Genomic DNA, 18580 nt, shown 5'->3' on the forward strand with positions numbered 1-18580 from the left:
TTGGGATTTATTCATAGTAGATTAATTTGATGAAGCATTCTCAGAAAATTTAGAACACTGTGCTTAATATTTGAATTTAAGTCAGGTAGTCTAGTAAGTTTCTTATTCATCATTTTTTTATATTTATAAAATGAGTTATTATATCCTTGAGGAATCATTTAAGAGGCAAATACCTATTTATACCTTTGGATTTTTTGGTCTCAATTCTTTGACACTAAATAATGAGTGTCTTTGGAGGTATCTTCATCTTCTGATATTTTTCACAGTAAAATTAAATTTTGCTAGTTGTTTTGCAAAATGTATAGTCACTTGTGTATGGAATGTAAGTGGACCTGTTCTTTTTCTGTAAATTTGAATGGCTAATGTCATGAAAAAGAATGGTCTTGCAGCTATTCATCCATAGTACCATCACATTTGAGATTTTCTAGTAGCATTTCCAGTGTTTCAATGCCAATCTGGTCTCCATTTATGCTTTATCAAGTATGACCTAGCCAGCAGATGTCTCAGAAGTGTTGATTATTCCATTGCCATTGCCAAATGCTTGATGTTTAGGATTCCAAACAGACTAGATATTAATATAGATCCCTGATCTCCTTTCTGGTGCATTTTACTGCTGCCACATCATATATTTTCTACTTTAAAATGACAAAACACAACAAAAATGATTACATACATCTTAGTTACAGAGTCATGATCATTTAAATTTATTGGGTTCAACTCTTTAATTGGTAACATTCACATAATCATTCAACACTCTCTTTTGGGTAATTATACCCCTTTTAATGTTGCAATTAAATTTGAAACCAATTTCTTCAACAGTTGGCTTGAAAACTGTCATTGTTTAATTGGTCTGTGGTGCCATTTTAGCCTTAGTTCCACCTTTCAAACAAAGCTCTAATGGAGACACAGCAAACAACACAAGGCATTGAAACCTGCATCAAGAGGTACATGCTCCCTACTATCTTGACATTTTCTGTGTGGATTCCACCTTTGATCTTTTCTGGTGTATTATTTCTCTTGAGTTCATTTCTGCCTGTTTAGTTGCCCATCACCCAAATCTGGAATCATTTCACATCCAGATAAATGTTGATGCCTTCAGGTCACTAATATTCAGGCTTGGTGTACTATAGCCACCTCAGATCTTCTGTATCCACAAGGGGAGTTCTAGGAGATAGCTTACGACTACAGACTATGAGGATCTAGCTACTGCCTCCCACTATACCATTGTCAGCAATTTTAGATCATATAAAAATAGAGTGGAAAGCACAGAGAGTTCCCACATACACCTTCACCACTCCCTTCAGGTTCTCCTCTTATTAACATCTTAATGAGTCAATATTGATAACATTATTATTAATTGTAACTCATACTTAACATTACCTTCCATACTTTGTATTATGTATTCTGGTTTTTTTGACAAAGATATAATGACATGTATACCCTTATATGAAATCATACAGATTAATTTCATTGCCTTAAAAATCCCTTATGTTCCATCTATTTGTTCCACACTCCTTTCTCCTGAACTCCTGGCAATCACTAATATTTGTACTCTCACCATAGCTTTCTTTGAAATGAATGTTATGTTGTTGAAATAGCATAGTACATAGCTTTTTCAGATTAGCTTCTTTCCTTTAGCAATATGCAACTAAGTTGCCTTCATATCTTTTCATGGCTTGATAGCTCATTTCATTTAATCACTGTATAATATTCCATTATATGGATGCAGAACATTTAGCTTATGCATTCTTGTATTGAAGGAAGGAAATTGGTTGCTTCCAAGTTTTGACAATTCTGAATTAAATTGCAATCAACATTTGTGTGTGGACATTACTTTTAATTGTTTTGTATAAATACTAAGGAGCACAATTGCTGGAACAGATGTTAAAAGTATGTTTAGTTTTGTAAGAAATTTCTAAACTGTCTTCCATCTTGGCTGTACTATTTTTCATTCCCTCTAGCAACAAATGTGAGTTCTAATAACTCCACATTCTCGTCAGCATTTCAGCAATTGGTGTTGCCAATATTTTATATTTTAGTCATTCGAATAAGTTTTTAGTGGTATCTTGTAATTTGTAATTCTCTAATAACATATGATATTGAGAATCTTCTAATATGCATATTTACCATCTTTATATCTTTTTTGATGACGTGCCAGTTCATACCTTTTGCCCATTTTTATTGTATTGTTTTCTTATTGTTGAGTTTTTAAAGTTCTTTTTCTATTTGAATTCCAGTCCTGTATCAGAGATGTGTTTTGCAAATATTTTGTGGTGTAAGTATAAGATTAACTTAATGCATTTTGCATTATGAGATGGGCGTGAGCCTTTGAGGGTCAGGCACAGAATGCTATAGTTTGGACATTAAATATCTTCCAAAGCCCATGTGTTTTGTCCCTAGGTTGTGGCACTATTAGGGTGGTAAGACCATTACGAGGTGGGGCCGAGTGGAAGGAGTTAAGTCATTGGAGTTAAGTCCTCTGTCATGGACTGCTACAGTGAAATACTATGCTGCCACAGGACCAAAGCAACAGATCCAAGAGACCATGGACTAAAAACCTCTGAAACTTGTGAGCCAACACTAACATTTTCCATTATTAAGATGGTTATCTCAGGTATTTGTCACAGTAATAGAAAGCTAACTAACACAACCATATAAGTATGATATAATTCTTTCAGCTGAGCCATAATCCTAGCCCCTGTTTTATGTTTGTTTCTTTTTATTTTTAGCCTTTTTGGTTTTAATAAATTATCTTACATGCTTTATTTATTTATTTTACATGATTTTACTGTTCTTTTCTCTGTCTCAGCATAACAATTATAGTTCGTTTTTCACATATTTTGATTATTGCCTTTGAGTTTGTAGTAGACAATTTACAAGTGATCCAAATCCTCTTTCAAATAATACCATACCAACTTTATAGGGAATACAAATACTTTATAATAGAATATTCCAAGTGACTTTCTCCTGTCCCTTATAGCTTTTTGTAATTCATTTCAATATCCATAAACTATACTCATTGAATACATTGTCACTATTATTATTTTGGACAAACTTTTAATTATTAATTTAATTAAGAATAAGAAAAGTAGGCACAAGAGTTGTAGCTCAGTGGTAGAATGCTTGCCTTACATGTGTGAGACTTTGGGTTTGATTCTCAGTACCACATAAAAAATAAAATAAATGAGTAAATTAAAGGTATAAAAGTACATATTAATGTGTGGAATTCCCAGGTGAAATGTTTAAAAAAAGTATAAGAAAAGTAAAATATATTACTTTCATTTGTTCCTTTTCTAATATTCTTCTTAGTTTCTGACATATCATTTTTCTCCTCTCTGACAGACTTTTTGTTTTGTTTTGTTTTTACCCTTTCTTACCAGGCACTTCTACTAGTGACAAATTCCTTCATTTTTTTTTGTCTGAAAGAATCTTTATTTCTTCTTCATGTTGGAAGGATAATTTCAATGTATACAGATTCCTAAGTTGCTAACTTTCATTTTTCAACACTTTCTTTTTGCTTGCATTATTTCTAAAGAAAATCCAACATAATTTATATATTCTTTTCTCTCTATGTATGATGTTTTTGTCCCTCTAGTTTCTTCAAAAAATAATTTGGGGGCTGGGGTTGTAGCTCAGTGGTACAGTGCTCAGCTAGCATGTATGGGGCACAAGGTTCGATCCTCAGTACCACATATAAATAAATAAAAATTGCGGGGCTTGGTGGAGCATGCCTGTAATCCCAGTGGATCGGGGGGCTGAGGCAGGAGGATGGTGAGTTCAAAGCCAGCCTCAGCAACTTAGTGAGGTCCTAAGCAACTCAGCGAGACTTGGTCTCTAAATAAAATATAAAAAAGGGCTGCGGATGTGGTTCAGTGGTTAAGCGCCCCTGGTTCAATCCCCAGTACCAAATAAATAAATAAGAAATAAATAAAAATAAAGGTATTGTGTCCATCTACAACTAAAAAAATAAACAATAATAATTTTGGTGTTTATCATCCTGCTTAGTGTTCTCTGATCTTTCTGGAGCTGTGGTTTATTTCTATTATTAACTTTGTGGAAATTCTTAGTCATTATTGGTTCAAATATTTTATCTTTTCCTTTCTGTCTTCTCTTTGATATTCCTATCATGCAAACGTTACATCTTTTGCAATTGTCTCATTGAATATGAATTTTTCATTCTTTTTCCTCTTTACATTTACATTATGGAAGGTTCTTTTGCAATTCCTTCAAGATTACTGATTGTTTCCTCAGCTATTTCTAGTATACTGATGATCCTGCCAAAGGCATTCTATTACAGTGGTGTTGATTTTTAGTATTACCTTTTGAATCTTCCTTTGAGTTTCCACCTCTCTGCCTATAATGCCTATCCATTCTGTTATATTATCTACTTTTTTAAAAAAAATTTCTTAGTTATAGATGGACACAATATCTTTATTTTGTTTATTTTTATGTGGTGCTGAGGATCAAACCCAGTGCCTCACATATGCAAGGCAAGCACTTTGTCACTGAGCCACAACCCCCACTCCATATTATCTACTTTTTCATGAGGGTGTTTAACATATTAATCATATATATTTTAAAGTCTTGGTTTGACAATTTAACATCTCTGCAACATCTGAGTCCTGTTCTGATTGATGTGCATTCTGTCCTTTGAAGCTATTATCTTTGTTGTTGTTGTTGTTTGATACCAGGGATTGAACTCAGAGGCTTAACCACTGAGTCACATCCCTAGCCCCTTTTTAAATATTTTATTTAGAGATCAGGTGTTGCTGAGTTGCTTAGGGCCTCACTAAGTTGCTGAGGTTGGCTTTGTACTCAAGCCTCCCAAGATGCTGGGATTACAGGCATGTGCTACCATGCCCAGCCCGAAGCTATTCTTATTTCTTATAGTGTGTGCATTTTGTTGAATGACAGACGCGATTTAGTGGTTAAAACTCATTTATGGTTCCCATGAAAGTTTCTGCTTCTGAGATTCTGCTCTCATAAGTTACAGTTTATTTGTTTATACCTATCTCTCTGTCTAAACATGTGGACAGTGGTTTACTCTATGGTCTTAATTCTGGTAAATCTAAGAAGGAGTTGATGACTTTCAGTTTATTTACCTTTTTTTATGTGTGGGTAAGAGTCATGACTTTGAAGCTCTTTTGCATTCCAGTCTAGAAATTGGAATTTATAGTCCCCTTATCCTTTCAACTATCTCCAAGTAGTATTTTACCCAGCAAACTCCACCAGAATTGTTATTCAGGGTCTCAAGTGGCCTCTTGGATCGAGTGGTCATCAGTGTTCTCTCCTATGTCTTATGTCCTTGTCTTCTGGATTCTTTCTTCTGGCCTGGAATATTTTTTAAGTCTCAAGTACTTGTCAAAGGAATTCCTCCTTAAGTAACCCTTTCTTAATACAGACAGTCTCTGATTTATAGTTGGCTTAATTTCAGATTTTTCAACTTTATGGTGATGCAAAAGTGATATGAAATGCAGTATAAATCTTTTATAATTTTTGAATTTTAATCCTAGATAGTAATAATAGTATTACTATCTTTCATGATGCTAGACATTAGTAGAAAACTAAAACTCCCAGTCACCCATGCAATCACCAGGATAAATAATTGATACATTACAGTGTACTGTGTTGCTAAGCTATGATGTTCAATAAGTTAGGTATATTAAGTACATTTTCAGTTTACAGTATTTTTTAAATTTACAGTGGTTTTATTGGGACATTTACTATATCATAAGTCCTCATGTATGTAAGTTTGATTTTCTGAATTATTTTCTAAATTTAAATTTCTAAGAATTAGGAATATTGAGTTGAAAGAATTATATCATACTTATATGGTTGTGTTAGTTAGCTTTCTATTATTGTGACAAATACCTGAGATAATCATCTTAATAATGGAAAATGTTAGTGTTGGCTTACAAGTTTCAGAGGTTTTTAGTCCATGGTCTCTTGGCTCTGTTGCTTTGGTCCTGTGGCAGCATAGTATTTCACTGTAGCAGTCCATGACAGAGGACTTAACTCCAATGACTTAGCTCCTTCCACTAGGCTCCACCTCGTAATGGTCTTACCACCCTAATAGTGCCACAACCTAGGGACAAAACACATGGGCTTTGGAAGATATTTAATGTCCAAACTATAGCATTCTGTGCCTGACCCTCAAAGGCTCATGCCCATCTCATAATGCAAAATGCATTAAGTTAATCTCCAAGAATCCTCAAAGTTAAATGTCCCAGCATTGCTCAATAGTCCAAGTCTTCTCTGAATCTTAAGACAAATACAGCTGTGAGACCCTGTAGAAATCAAAAAAGAAAGTCATACACTTCCAAGATAAAGTGGCATAGGATAAAATTTTCTATTTCACAAGGGAAGAATAAGGGCTTAGAAAGGAAAGATTAGAGAAAAGGAGGACAGAAATCAAGTAGGGAAAATACTAAATGATATAGTTCCATGTCAGGCATCTGAAGCGCATGGTAGTGTGATGTGAGCTCCAGAGGTGTTGGGCAGCCCTACCTCCTCACCCTTGCTGATTGCAGCCCATATGGCCACTCTCTTGGGCTGGCTCTGCCTTCTTTCTCTAGCTTCCATCAGTGGGTGTTCCTTTTTGCTGGCATCTCTAAATTTCTGAGGTCTCCATTACAGCCTTGGCTTCCCTCTCATAGCTTCACATATCACTCTGTCACGTCACCAGTGGCTGATTACTAGACCCTAATCCTGCTACACACAATCTGGCCTCACAGTCTTTCCTTTGAAGTATCAGTGGAAACCTCCATGACCCCAGTGCTCTTGCATCTTGTATGAATACAAAACCATTATCATATGGTTAATAACAAGATCTGATGCTAGTGTGAGCTTTACCAGGGCTCACATGATCATGGGCCTTTCGGAGACATTTCATATTCAAATTATAGCAGTGGTCATGATAATATTTCCATACACACACACACACACACACACACACACACACACACTCACAGTATATGTGTATGTGGTGTATATAAGAACATACAATAAAACATTTATGATGTTTTTATTGGGACACATGAAGAGGATTAAGAAAAAGCCTCAGTAAATATATGGGTTTACTTTTCTTAAATGTCTCCAGGAAAAGAGGTGATAAATCATTATTGTCATCCTTTTCAGCCATATGCAATTTGCCTGCATAGTAATTTGTTATACTGATATACTTCGAGCTAATGATGCCTGAATGTGAATATGCAAAATGAAAAAAAAAAAAGCATTTGACTGAAGGTTTTGCATTCAGTGTGATCTCACTCATTTCTTCTTTCCTCCCTTTGTAAATGAGAGTCATGATGCCCAAGGGCATGTTAGAATCCTAAGTTTTACCCTGGGTACAGATAAGATAAAGAGGTCAACATTATAAATCAACTTTTTAAGTATCTAAGATTATTTCCCATGTTTTGTTTTATTTTGTTTTGTTTAAGGAAAGGGGGCTTTTATATTTGCTTCTGTTTTTATAATCTTTGTTGTATAGAATTGAGTTCATCACCTGTTCCTCATTTCCTGGCACATAATTATTATTGATCTATGCAAGGATATCTCGCATTTTTATTTATTTACTTAGCCTCTTTCCAACATTTTCTTCCCCATCATACACAAACATTCTAATGTAATTGATGTGATTGTTTATCTTTGAATGTGTCCTTTAAAACAATGTTTGTATTGGTATCTTCATTATATATTGTTTTTTACTTTTTCCCTAAATTATACATATTTTCTTTTACCCATCCATGGATCCATGTTATATGTATCTATAGCCGATTGCTTCTCTCTCTCTCTCTCTCTCTCTCTCTCTTTGGTACCGGGGATTGAATTCAGGGGTACTCGACCACTGAGCCACATACCCAGCCCTATTTTTAGAGACAGGGTCTCATTGAGGTTGCTTAGTGCCTCAAAGTTGCTGAGGCTGGCTTTGAGCTTGTGATTCTCCTGTCTCAGCCTCCCAAGTCGCTGGGATTACAGGCGTGTGCGACTGTGCCCACCATAGCCCATTGCTTCTTATTAGCACTATTGTTGCATAATATTCTTCCACATCTAACCTGTCTGTTCTCAAAATTTGAACATTTTCATCCTGTACATTTCCTCTTATGGACCTATATGAATATTTTTTCAGGATCATTTTCAGGAATAGAATTGATAAGTAATTTTTATGTTAAGTAATGGCAGATTGCCTTCCTGAGTGGACACACCTCAGCTGTAGTGGATGAAGTTTCTGTGTCCCTGAAACACTACCAACATGTAGCATTTTCTAGATTTCTAATTTTTCTGTTATAGAACTAAACTAATATCTCATTTTAATTTTCATTTCTTTTATTAAAAAAGGTTTTTGTCATATCTTCATGGTTGCATACATCTGGGCTTTTCTTTCATGTAACTTGCCTACTCTTATGCTTTATATATTTTTCTGTTAGTGCTTTATTTTCTTCTTGAGTTGTAGGAGTCAATTCTATATTCTAAATAGTAGTTCCTTATTCATTTTAAATGTTGCACATACTTTCTCCCATACTGCTATTAACCTTTAAAAAGTCTTTCACTGCGCATAGATCCAAGGTATTCTGTAGTATTTTCATAGAAACTTTATAGTTTTACCTCTTATATATAGTCACATCTAGGGTCCACTTTTGTATATTGTGTTACATATGGTTATGATTCTGTCTTTATGTAATGATACTGTTTCCTCCAGCATATTTAGTACATATCTTATATTTTGTCCATCAATTTACAGTGCTATATTTATGCTGTATTAGGCTCCCATCTATATATGAGTTTGCCTTTCAGCTCTGTTTTCCCCCATTTGTCTCTTTTTTCTGTTCTTGTGGTAGTACTATGAGTTTTTATTTGTTCCTACAGCTTTGAGTATATTTTGATATCTAGTAGAACAAATCTTCCTCTGTCTAGTCTTCTTTTTTTTTAAAATTTGATTTAGTTATTTGTGGGGCTTATTTTTCTGTTTGGATTTAGTATAAGTTTGTTGGAAAATCCACTTTGAATTTGATTGAGATTGGGTTGAATTTATAGGTTAGTTTGAGGGATAATTGCCATCTTTGTAATATGAAGTTGTCCCATATAACAACAAAGATGTCTTCATTTCTGTCTTAGTTCATTTTCTTTGTTGCTATAACAGAATACTTGATACTGGGTAATTTATATAGAAAATTAATTTCTCAAAGTTCTGGATGCTAGGAAATCCAAAAACATGTTACTAATATCTGTTTATCATCTACCAAGGGCCTTCCTGCTTGGCCTGATTAGAAAGTATCACATTAGAAATGTAGCAAGCTGGCCACAGAAAGCTTGCATTGATAACAAAAACTGTTCCCTTGATAACTCTAGTGACTGGAATCAATTGGATAAGTCCATTAATCTGAATACATACATTAATTAATTCATGAGAACAGAGCCCTCATGACCTAATCCCTTCTCAAATGTTGTACCTCTTAAACCCCAGTAGCATATGACTTTGGGGATTAACATTCCAATGCATGAAATTTGGGGAACATATTTAAACCATAGCAATCTCTTTAGATTGTCTTCTACATCTTTTATTAGGGAGTTAACTCTAGAGTTAAAGATTTTTTCTGTAAAGATCTTGTATATGCTTGGTAAAATTTCAAGTTTCTGTATAGGTTTTGTTGCTAGTGTGAACAGTATTTTTCATTATATTTTCTAAGTGGTCATTGCTGGTATAGAAAAATGTTGATTTTTGTGGGTTGATCTTCTATCTTATATTTTTACTGAACTCTGTTCATATTAGTTCCTATAGTTTGATTTTTCGTTTTGAATTTTTAAGTAGATGATTATCTTCCCTAAATATGGTGCTAATTGTTTTTGCATCTGCATTTCATAAGTGAAATGGGCCTAAAGTTTCTTTTCTTATAATTGTCTTTATTTGATTTTAGAATCAAGATTACACTACCCTCATGAAATGGACTGAGTAAACTTCATTCTTTTTCTAGTGACTGGAATCAATTGGATAAGGTAGTAATTAACTATTTCTTAGAAGTTTGGTAGAATTCACCTATAATATCATCTGGGGCTGAGTAGTTTTTTTTTTATTTTTTGGTAGGAGAAATCTTTAACTATCATCGTCATTTTATTTTGGGGGGGATTTTTTTTACTTCATGTCATCTTTCCAATTTATTAGCCTATTGTATATAATACTCACTTAAAACTTTATATATTATTTTCCTTTTTTCATCCTGTATTTTATTTATTTAAATCTTTTCTCATCTTTATAAAATATCTATTTACTTTTTCAAAGAGTCAAATTCTGATGCATTTCTCTGACTGTGAAAAAGGATTTTCTGCTTATCAATTAGTATCGATCTTCTTCCTTGTTATTTTGCCATTTCCATTACATTGAATTCTTAGCTAGTTTTTTTAGCCTCTCTCATTTAATGATATATAAAGCTATACACTGATATATAAAACTATAAATGTATATAAAGCTACACACTGCCTTCTTAGCTCTCTTTAATTGTCCCACAAATTTTAATTTGTGTTTTTATTTTCATTCACTTCAAAATATTTATTTTATGATTTATCTTAACACAAGTTTAATTTAGTAATGGGCCATTTTGTTTCAAACATATGCTAATTTTGACTACTATTTTGTTATTTCTAATATTATTGCATTGTGATTGGAAAACATAGAATTATATATTGAACCTTTGAAATTTATTGAGTCTTCCTTTACAACCATAATTATGGTCTTTTTTTGGAAAATTCTATTTGTTTTTTGAATGATTCTATATGCTTTATTTTTTGTACTCCTACTCTCTATATAATACCTGGAATTTTTTTATTGATAATGCAAAAGTGTTCCTTATCTCTACTTGATTTTTATGATTGCTTGATCTATTAGTTCCTAATAGAAGAATATTAGAATACTCAAGTGTACTTGTTCCTTTTCTCTCTCTGGTTCTACTAGTTGCTTGATATATTTGAAACTATTGGAAAATGTATACATGTGAATAATGGATATATCTTCTTGTCCTATTGTTCTTTGTCACATAAATTTTATTTTGTCATATATTGAGAGCTCTACCTCAACATTATTTTGGTTCATATTTGTCTGGTGTATCTTTTGAAAAATTATTTTCAATTTGTTTGTGTCTTCTTATATTACAGTGTGTCTCTCTAGCCTGAATATTGTTGAATCTTACTTTATTCCAATCTGTAAGTCTGTCTTTTAATTAGTCAGTTTAATTCAGGTACATTTAATAGTTATTCTTATGTTGGACCTTTTTTGGTATTTCATCTTATACTGTCAATTATAGTGCTTTCTTTTAATTTTTTTCTCCTTTCTGTTTTATGTTGTTCTTGCTTAGTAACTTAAGATGTATCCTCAAGTTATGTACCCTTCTTGATTTTTCTACACATTAAATAACTTAACCTTTCCTCCAACAAGATAAATACTTCAGCAGGCTCTCAGATTCTATTTATTTTCCATCCATATCCTTCCCATCATGTAAACATTGTCTAGATTTTTTATATTATTTAGATTTCATGTTTCCCTCTTTTATAGATTTCCCTGGGCTGATTTAGGAAAAAGAAATACAGATCATACTAGTTCATCTTCTTGGCAGGAAGTGGAAAATCTCAAAGTATTTTTTGTAGCAAATTGACAGCATTTATCTTGTTCTGAATTCTCCCACTTTAGTCACAGATAGTGAGTTGATAATGGTATTTTTTTTCCTCAAATAACAGGTAGAAAATGTGAAGTTATTGGATCGTTATGTGGGTAAGAAACCAGCTAATGGGATTCTGTATCTTACTGCAACACACCTGATCTATGTGGAGGCTTCTGCTACAGCCAGGAAAGAAACATGGGTATGTTTGAGAAGAAATATAAAAAGATCTCAAAGAGTTATGTATACATGTATGGTAGTTCCTTGAAATTTCAGCAGCATTGTTGAATTGCTGTGAAAACTATTCTTCAAAAATAGGTTCTAAGAGTCTTTTTTTAGCCTGAATTGTAGGATTTCTCTTCCTTCAAGTCATGAGAGTGTTCCTGAGATTTATTTCAGTTATTTTAGGTTTAGTAGTTTCTGTTTGTTTTCTGAACTATTTTAATTGCTAAGTATCCTGAAATAATAGAAAGCCTTGCTGCATAAAAGTCAGGGTCCAAGAACCAGCAGCATCCATGTTATCTGGGGGCTTGTGGAAAATAAAAAATCTCAACCCCTTAGAGAGCCCTTGAGCATTTGGATTCATAAAAAGCTCTTAGATGATGCTAATGCTTAGGTCCCATTGCATATACCCTGGGCTGCACTGAAGTAAACTCTCTCTGTACTAAGACAGGATTTCATCTGCATGTGTGTGAGAGTGTACATGTGTGTTTCTTGTTTTTCCTTTGAATAGTGTTTTGTAACTACTTTAGTACCCTTAACATTATTTTCCTGTCCTAAAGCAGCATCATAATTTAATCTTAGTCACTAGCTAGATTTATGCTTATACCTCTTCATTTATAACAAATACAACATGTTTCATATATATGGCATAGTATTAAGATCCCAGACGTTAGAGCCACTCTGCTTAGGATGAAATCCCAGCTTAATTATTTATTACCTTTATAACCTTGGGCAAGTTACTTTTTTGTGATTAACTTGTTCACATGCAAAATAGGAATAATAATAATAATACATTGATAATTCAAGGTATAAAAATTACAAAGTTTATGTTTTTAAGTGCTTAAAACAGTGCATAGGATATAATAAGTACTGGCATATGAGTGGAAAATAAATTGGATATACATATGAAATAATTATCTTAAAATTCTTTTTAAAAATACTATGACTTTCTCCATATGAGGTTGTATCTTCCTCATTTTGCTGCAATAAAAGAAATACCAAAAGTGGAATTTGGAGAGCTTATTCTAGCTGGATCTGAAGCTAGTTGGTGATGTGACCATACATAAGTGATTCTCCCTCTTTGAGTTTTTTCCCCATCTGTAAAATTAGGTGGTTAGATTATGTAATTAGTAAATACTCTCCCAGTTCTAACACTTTGGGAAACAGCTCTTTAGTACTGTGCCATGAGCTTGTCTCTTGTCTACCTACATTCATAGACAGTTTAAATGTCTCAAAATTTGTTCCTGGTGGCATGTATTTCAAACCCAGTGGGTAGGATCTAGAAGGTAGAACTTAAGTTACTTATTTCTGCATGTCAGAGGGGGCTTATTTACCCAATCAGTATTATTAATAAAGTTCTTACCAATCGTAGTCTGCCCAATTAGTCTCCGTCCCCACTCCTCTCCCATTGCAGCAAAATGAGGAAGATACAACCTCATATAGAAAAAGTCACAGTATTTTTAAAAAGAATTTTAAGATAATTATTTCATATGTATATCCATTATCACAGTTGTTTGCCTTGCCCCCGATCTTGGTGATCATTGTTTTACCATCCAAATACATGTCTCCCACATTGACTCTCAAGGCTTTGATTTTCTTGAAATTTAATACATTAAATTCTAATACATTATCAAGAGATTTTCAGGTATCCTCAAAACTGTCATGGGAGGAACTGAGTTTGACAAAATATTAAAATTCCTCTTAGGCATATGTGAATGATCTCCATACCTGCCCCATTTTTTAAATATTTATTTTTTAGTTGTAGGTGGACACAATATCTTTATTTCATTTCATATGGTGCTGAGGATTGAACTCAGTGCCTCAAGTGTACTAGGCGATCACTCTACCACTGAGCCACAACCCCAGCCCACCTGCCCCATTCTTAGACAGTGGATATAACTGGAAGATTTCATGAATGAGATGACTTACTAATAAAATTGGGGTGAAGAGAAGAAAAATCACTGTTGATTGGGAGGCCATTGTAGGCACAGGAAAGAGGTAGTCCAGAGAATGGAAAGAGCACATCTGGGGTCTGTAGTTGCAGGAAACATCAGAGACATACATGGAGAAAAACATCAAATGATAAAAATGTTTCTGTGTCTTTTTTGATTTATAAGGAGAAGATTACATTATTTAGACAGTTTCTTTTACCATTTCCCTCTCTATGCCTTTTTTTTTTTTTCTGGCATTATTGTGAACCAAAGCAATCATCTGACATTTTTTGCGGGGGGGTGGGGAGTTACCAGGGTTTGAACTCAGGGATACTTGGCCACTGAGCCACATCCCTAGTCCTATTTTATATTTTATTTAGAGAAGGGTCTTACTGAGTTGCTTAGTGTCTCGTTTTTACTTGAGGTTAGCTTTGAACTCGAGATCCTTCTGCCTTAGCCTCCTGAGCTGCCAGGATTACAGGTGTGCACATGTTACTGAACCTGGCTTCATCTGACATTTTTGCTTTGCTGTCATTAGAGTCTAAAATGTGGGAGAACATTTTTTTCCTAATGTTTTTATTATGTCCTAATTCCAGATCTAGCGTTTTCAGAATGACTATAGAGTTAGATTTCCATGTTTCAAATCCTATTTGTGCTACTTCTTGGCTGTGTGAACTCTCGTGAGGATTCACTTCTTAGAGCCTTGATCTCTTTATTCCTAAAATAGGGTGGTTATACCCCAAAGGGCTCTTATAGAGATTAAGTAGCTAATAGTCATGGGCAACCTAGTAAGTAATCACAATACTGATTATTAACCACTATTTTAATTAGTAATTTGTTAGAACAAAAGGAAGTTCAAATACATTCTAATATGATGTATGAGTAAAAAAATTAAAAAAAATACAAATTTAAAATATAATAAAATAGAATTTCAAATTAAACAAATAGCAATAAATGCAGAAAAAATAAAATGAATAATAATTCAAATTTTGAACACTTAAAAAAGGGAAGTTCTGTTTTCTCCTGATAATTATTCTATGATTTTTAAACTCCATTGTAACATGGAGAAGTTATATCTGCTGAGCTAATCCACTAAACCTGTTTATCTTTTATCAGTGAGTTTAGAGAATTTGTCTAACACTGCTATTTGCTTCTCATTGTTTTGCCATTATTATGTTTTATTTCTGTTTGAGATTCTTCCATTGTGTCTTGCAAAGGATGTTGTAGGTTGTCCATCTGATTACATGTCTGGCCATGCTGTTATTACTACAGAAAGTCAGGAACACTGATAATGATAGAGCTAGCACACATCTGTATGTTTATCTTGCTTCTTTTCTGTTTTGCAGATTGCACTCCATCACATTGCCACTGTGGAGAAGTTGCCCATCACTAGCATGGGCTGTCCTCTGATCCTCCGCTGTAAGAATTTCCGGGTGGCCCACTTTGTTTTAGACTCTGACCTTGTGTGTGAGGAGGTTTATATTTCACTACTCAAGCTTTCTCAGCCAGGTATATGATAGCATTTTTATTTAAAATAATTTTTCCAGAGAATCATGATAGAAAGATCATGGGTTGTATAGTTAGTCAGAGTTTAGATCCAGGCTCTATTACCAGATCTGTGGTATGTAGACAAGTTATATAACCTCTGAACTTAGCTTACTACCTATAAAAGTAGGGGGAGTAAAACTCCTAAGGTGGTGGCTTTGAAGCTTAGATACATTCATTCATTTTACTGTGCACTTAGTATATAGTAGATGTTTAATAAGATATTGTCTTATTTCCTTTTGTCCTTTGGGCTTTATGTTTGGCCCACTATTCCTACTCCTACCTTCAATTCCAACTGGAATATTAGAGCTATTTATCATAGTTCTTAAAATATCATTTTCATTACTTTTTCCAGCTTCACTTTCATTCTTAGCCCTCACTCCTAGGCAGTTAATCTATTGGCCTCCTCTGATTTTTAGTCTTTGGATTCCCATGCTCTTAAGTTTTACCTCCCATTTTCTTCTCTTTTTCCTCAGAATAATTCCTCAGTATTTGCTTATATTTTATTGATAGAAAAACCTTCCAGTCAACCCAGCAATTAATAAAGTTCTGATAGGCTCTGATATTTCTGGGAAATATGTTGTCACCTGAATTGCTCAAATGAGTATTGATTGCATGTCCCATCTTGTGAAGGGAGGAAGCAAAACTGACAGGGAGAAGTGGCCCTTATCAGCCAGAAGATGGTGTTGGCCTGACAAGTAGAATGCAGTGTAATTGTTAATGTTGTGTGGCATGTGTCAAACAAACCGTGAAATTACAAACAGTTAAAATTTTTGGTAAGGACTACCTTCCTAACGTGAAAACCCAAAGCCTCATTCAGTCTATTATTCGACATTCTTTTTTTATAGTAAGTCAAAGAAAGTTCTCACTTTCTACTGGTGACAAAAAAATAAAACATTTTAAAAGAAGAACCCAAAGCAATATGTCAGATCTTATCCCTTGCATAAAGACAAACATGTACACAAAGTCCTGTTCTTTTCTGGGACTGACAAACATTCCTTTTGGGAAAAGGTAATCTTTATTCGCCTTGTTTGGTGGTCTTTCAGTTTTACTTATAGTAACTTTGTTTCCATGGCTTTCTTCTCCAGTATTACCTGAAGATCTTTATGCTTTCTCTTATAATCCCAAATCATCAAAAGAGATGAGGGAAAATGGATGGAAACTGATTGACCCAATATCAGACTTTGAGAGAATGGGAATACCCAATCGGTATTGGACCATAACAGATGCCAACAGAAACTATGAGGTGATTTGTGATTTTTGCTTTCCTTTAGGTACATTTAATTAAAATGACAGAATATCAGCAAATGAAGTTTTGAAAAAGAAAGAGGGAATCCCTTATAAAATCTCTCCTTTTCATTTAACATTCAATTAGTATTTATTAGGTACATACTGTGCTCAAGGCACCAAGTCAGAGATCTCCTGGTCTAAAGCACAGGGGTGCTATGGGAATGTAGATGAGGGAAAAGAAAAGCAACCTGGGAAGCCAGAAGTTGCTTGATGTTTTGGGGTATTTCCTTGTGAAGGAACTTTATCCTAATTTATGTAAGGGGAGAAGGAAGGAGGTTAAAAAGGAAACCAGATCATGAGGGGCTTCATGGCTAAATTAAGAAATTTGAACATTATCATGAAGAAGAACATTATCATGAAGTTTCTATATTTTAATATAGAAAGGAGCATGAAAATATATTTGTATTTTAGAAAGGAATTATTGTTATTAGTGTGGAGAATTGGCTTGCTGGCTAAGAATGCAACAAGGTAATACATGAAATGATAAGAACATGAAATAAGGCAATTAGACAAATTGAGAAGAATTTAAAAGATGAATATTTAAGTGGTAGAATTGAAAGAATCTGGTGCGAGTAAAAATGTGGTTGAAAAAAGGAATGGGAGTTTAGTATGCATCCAAGATTCCTTATTTTTGGCTTTAGTAACCAAGCAGGTAGTGAGAGGACAACAAGAAGAGGGACACACACATCTTCAGATTTTTACTTGAGTTCAAGGTTGATTCAAAAGATATCTAGTTTTTTATATTAAGCTTTGTGTCTGTATCTGAAGAAAGAGCTCTGGGCTGAATATAGAGGTCTAGGAGTATACTTGGGATTCCCATGACCATTTCTCAGATTCTGTGATCCATTAGAAGAACTCACAGGATTGAACATATATTTGAACTTTATGATTTATTATAGTGACAGATACAAAGTAAAATCAGTAAAGGAAAAAGGAACATAAGGTGAAGTATGGAGAAAACAGTACAATCATTCAATGTCCTTTCCCAGTGGAGTCACATAAGATATACTTAATGTACTCCAGCAATAAATTATAACACATGTGTATCGGGGAAGCTCATTAGAGCTCCATTGCCCAAGATTTCTATTGGTTGGCTGCTTGCATTTGTCTTCATGTAGACCAAACTTTCAGATGCCCAATAGGAAAGTGTTTTAGTTAGGTTTTTTGCTGCTGTGACTAAAGGATCTGACCAAAACAACTGTAGAGGAGGAGGAGTTTATTTGAAGGCTCACAGTTTTAAATGTCTTAGTCCATAAAAGGCTGGCTCCATTCCTCAGGGCTCAAGGTGAGGCTGAACATCATGACAGTAGAATGTGGTGGAGGAAAAGAGTTCAGGAAGCAGAGAGGAATAGTCTCTACACTCCAGATACAAAATATATACCCCATAACCCCACTGCAATTCCCACCTCATCCAGCCATACCCTACCACTTCAGTTACCACTCAATCCCTATCAGGGGATTAATTCACTGATTGGGTTTAAACTCTCATAACCCAATCATTACTCCTCTGAACCTTCTTACATTGTCTAATATCTGAGCTTTTGGGGGACTCCTCACATCCAAACCATAACACAAAGCATGTTTTCTACATAAATCACATTGTTCATACAAACAGTTTAGGCACAATGACATTCTTACCAGTTAAGGAATGGTGGACAACCTTCCAAAATCCAGGTTTCCGGGCACCAACCAAAAGCTAATATTACAAGGAAGACTTTCTAAGGATGGCAGTCAGGCCTTCTATGAATAATTGGTATATAAGTGATATTCCTAAATTGTTGGATCTTTAAATTATTTCCAGATTTTATTATCACAATAAAGTACTAATTGCAATGGTTTTCTGATAACACAACTCTGAAGTATTCACTAGGTATGATAACTGATGAGCTGTCACTTAGCAGACGCATTTACAAAGTGGCTTATTTGGGCCATGCTTTACAGGAATGA

The 18580-nt window shown here is 34.2% G+C and overlaps 1 protein-coding gene and 1 pseudogene across 1 annotated transcript in view; one reads left to right on the forward strand and one right to left on the reverse strand.

Moving 5' to 3' along the window:
• Nucleotides 1-200: 200 nt before the first annotated feature.
• LOC143638551 (RNA 3'-terminal phosphate cyclase pseudogene) lies at nt 201-13276 on the reverse strand (annotated as a pseudogene).
• Nucleotides 11748-18580, forward strand: part of Mtmr8 (myotubularin related protein 8) — a 60232-nt gene continuing 53399 nt past the window's right edge. Inside the window, exons 1-3 of the mRNA XM_077107056.1 lie at nt 11748-11847; nt 15145-15307; nt 16432-16589. Coding sequence (XP_076963171.1) covers nt 15193-15307; nt 16432-16589 — 273 coding nt within the window. The 5' untranslated portion in view covers nt 11748-11847; nt 15145-15192. The remainder of the gene's footprint in view (nt 11848-15144; nt 15308-16431; nt 16590-18580) is intronic.

The sequence above is a fragment of the Callospermophilus lateralis genome, chromosome X (genome assembly GCF_048772815.1).
Source record: "Callospermophilus lateralis isolate mCalLat2 chromosome X, mCalLat2.hap1, whole genome shotgun sequence".
NCBI classification, from domain to species: Eukaryota; Metazoa; Chordata; class Mammalia; order Rodentia; family Sciuridae; genus Callospermophilus; species Callospermophilus lateralis.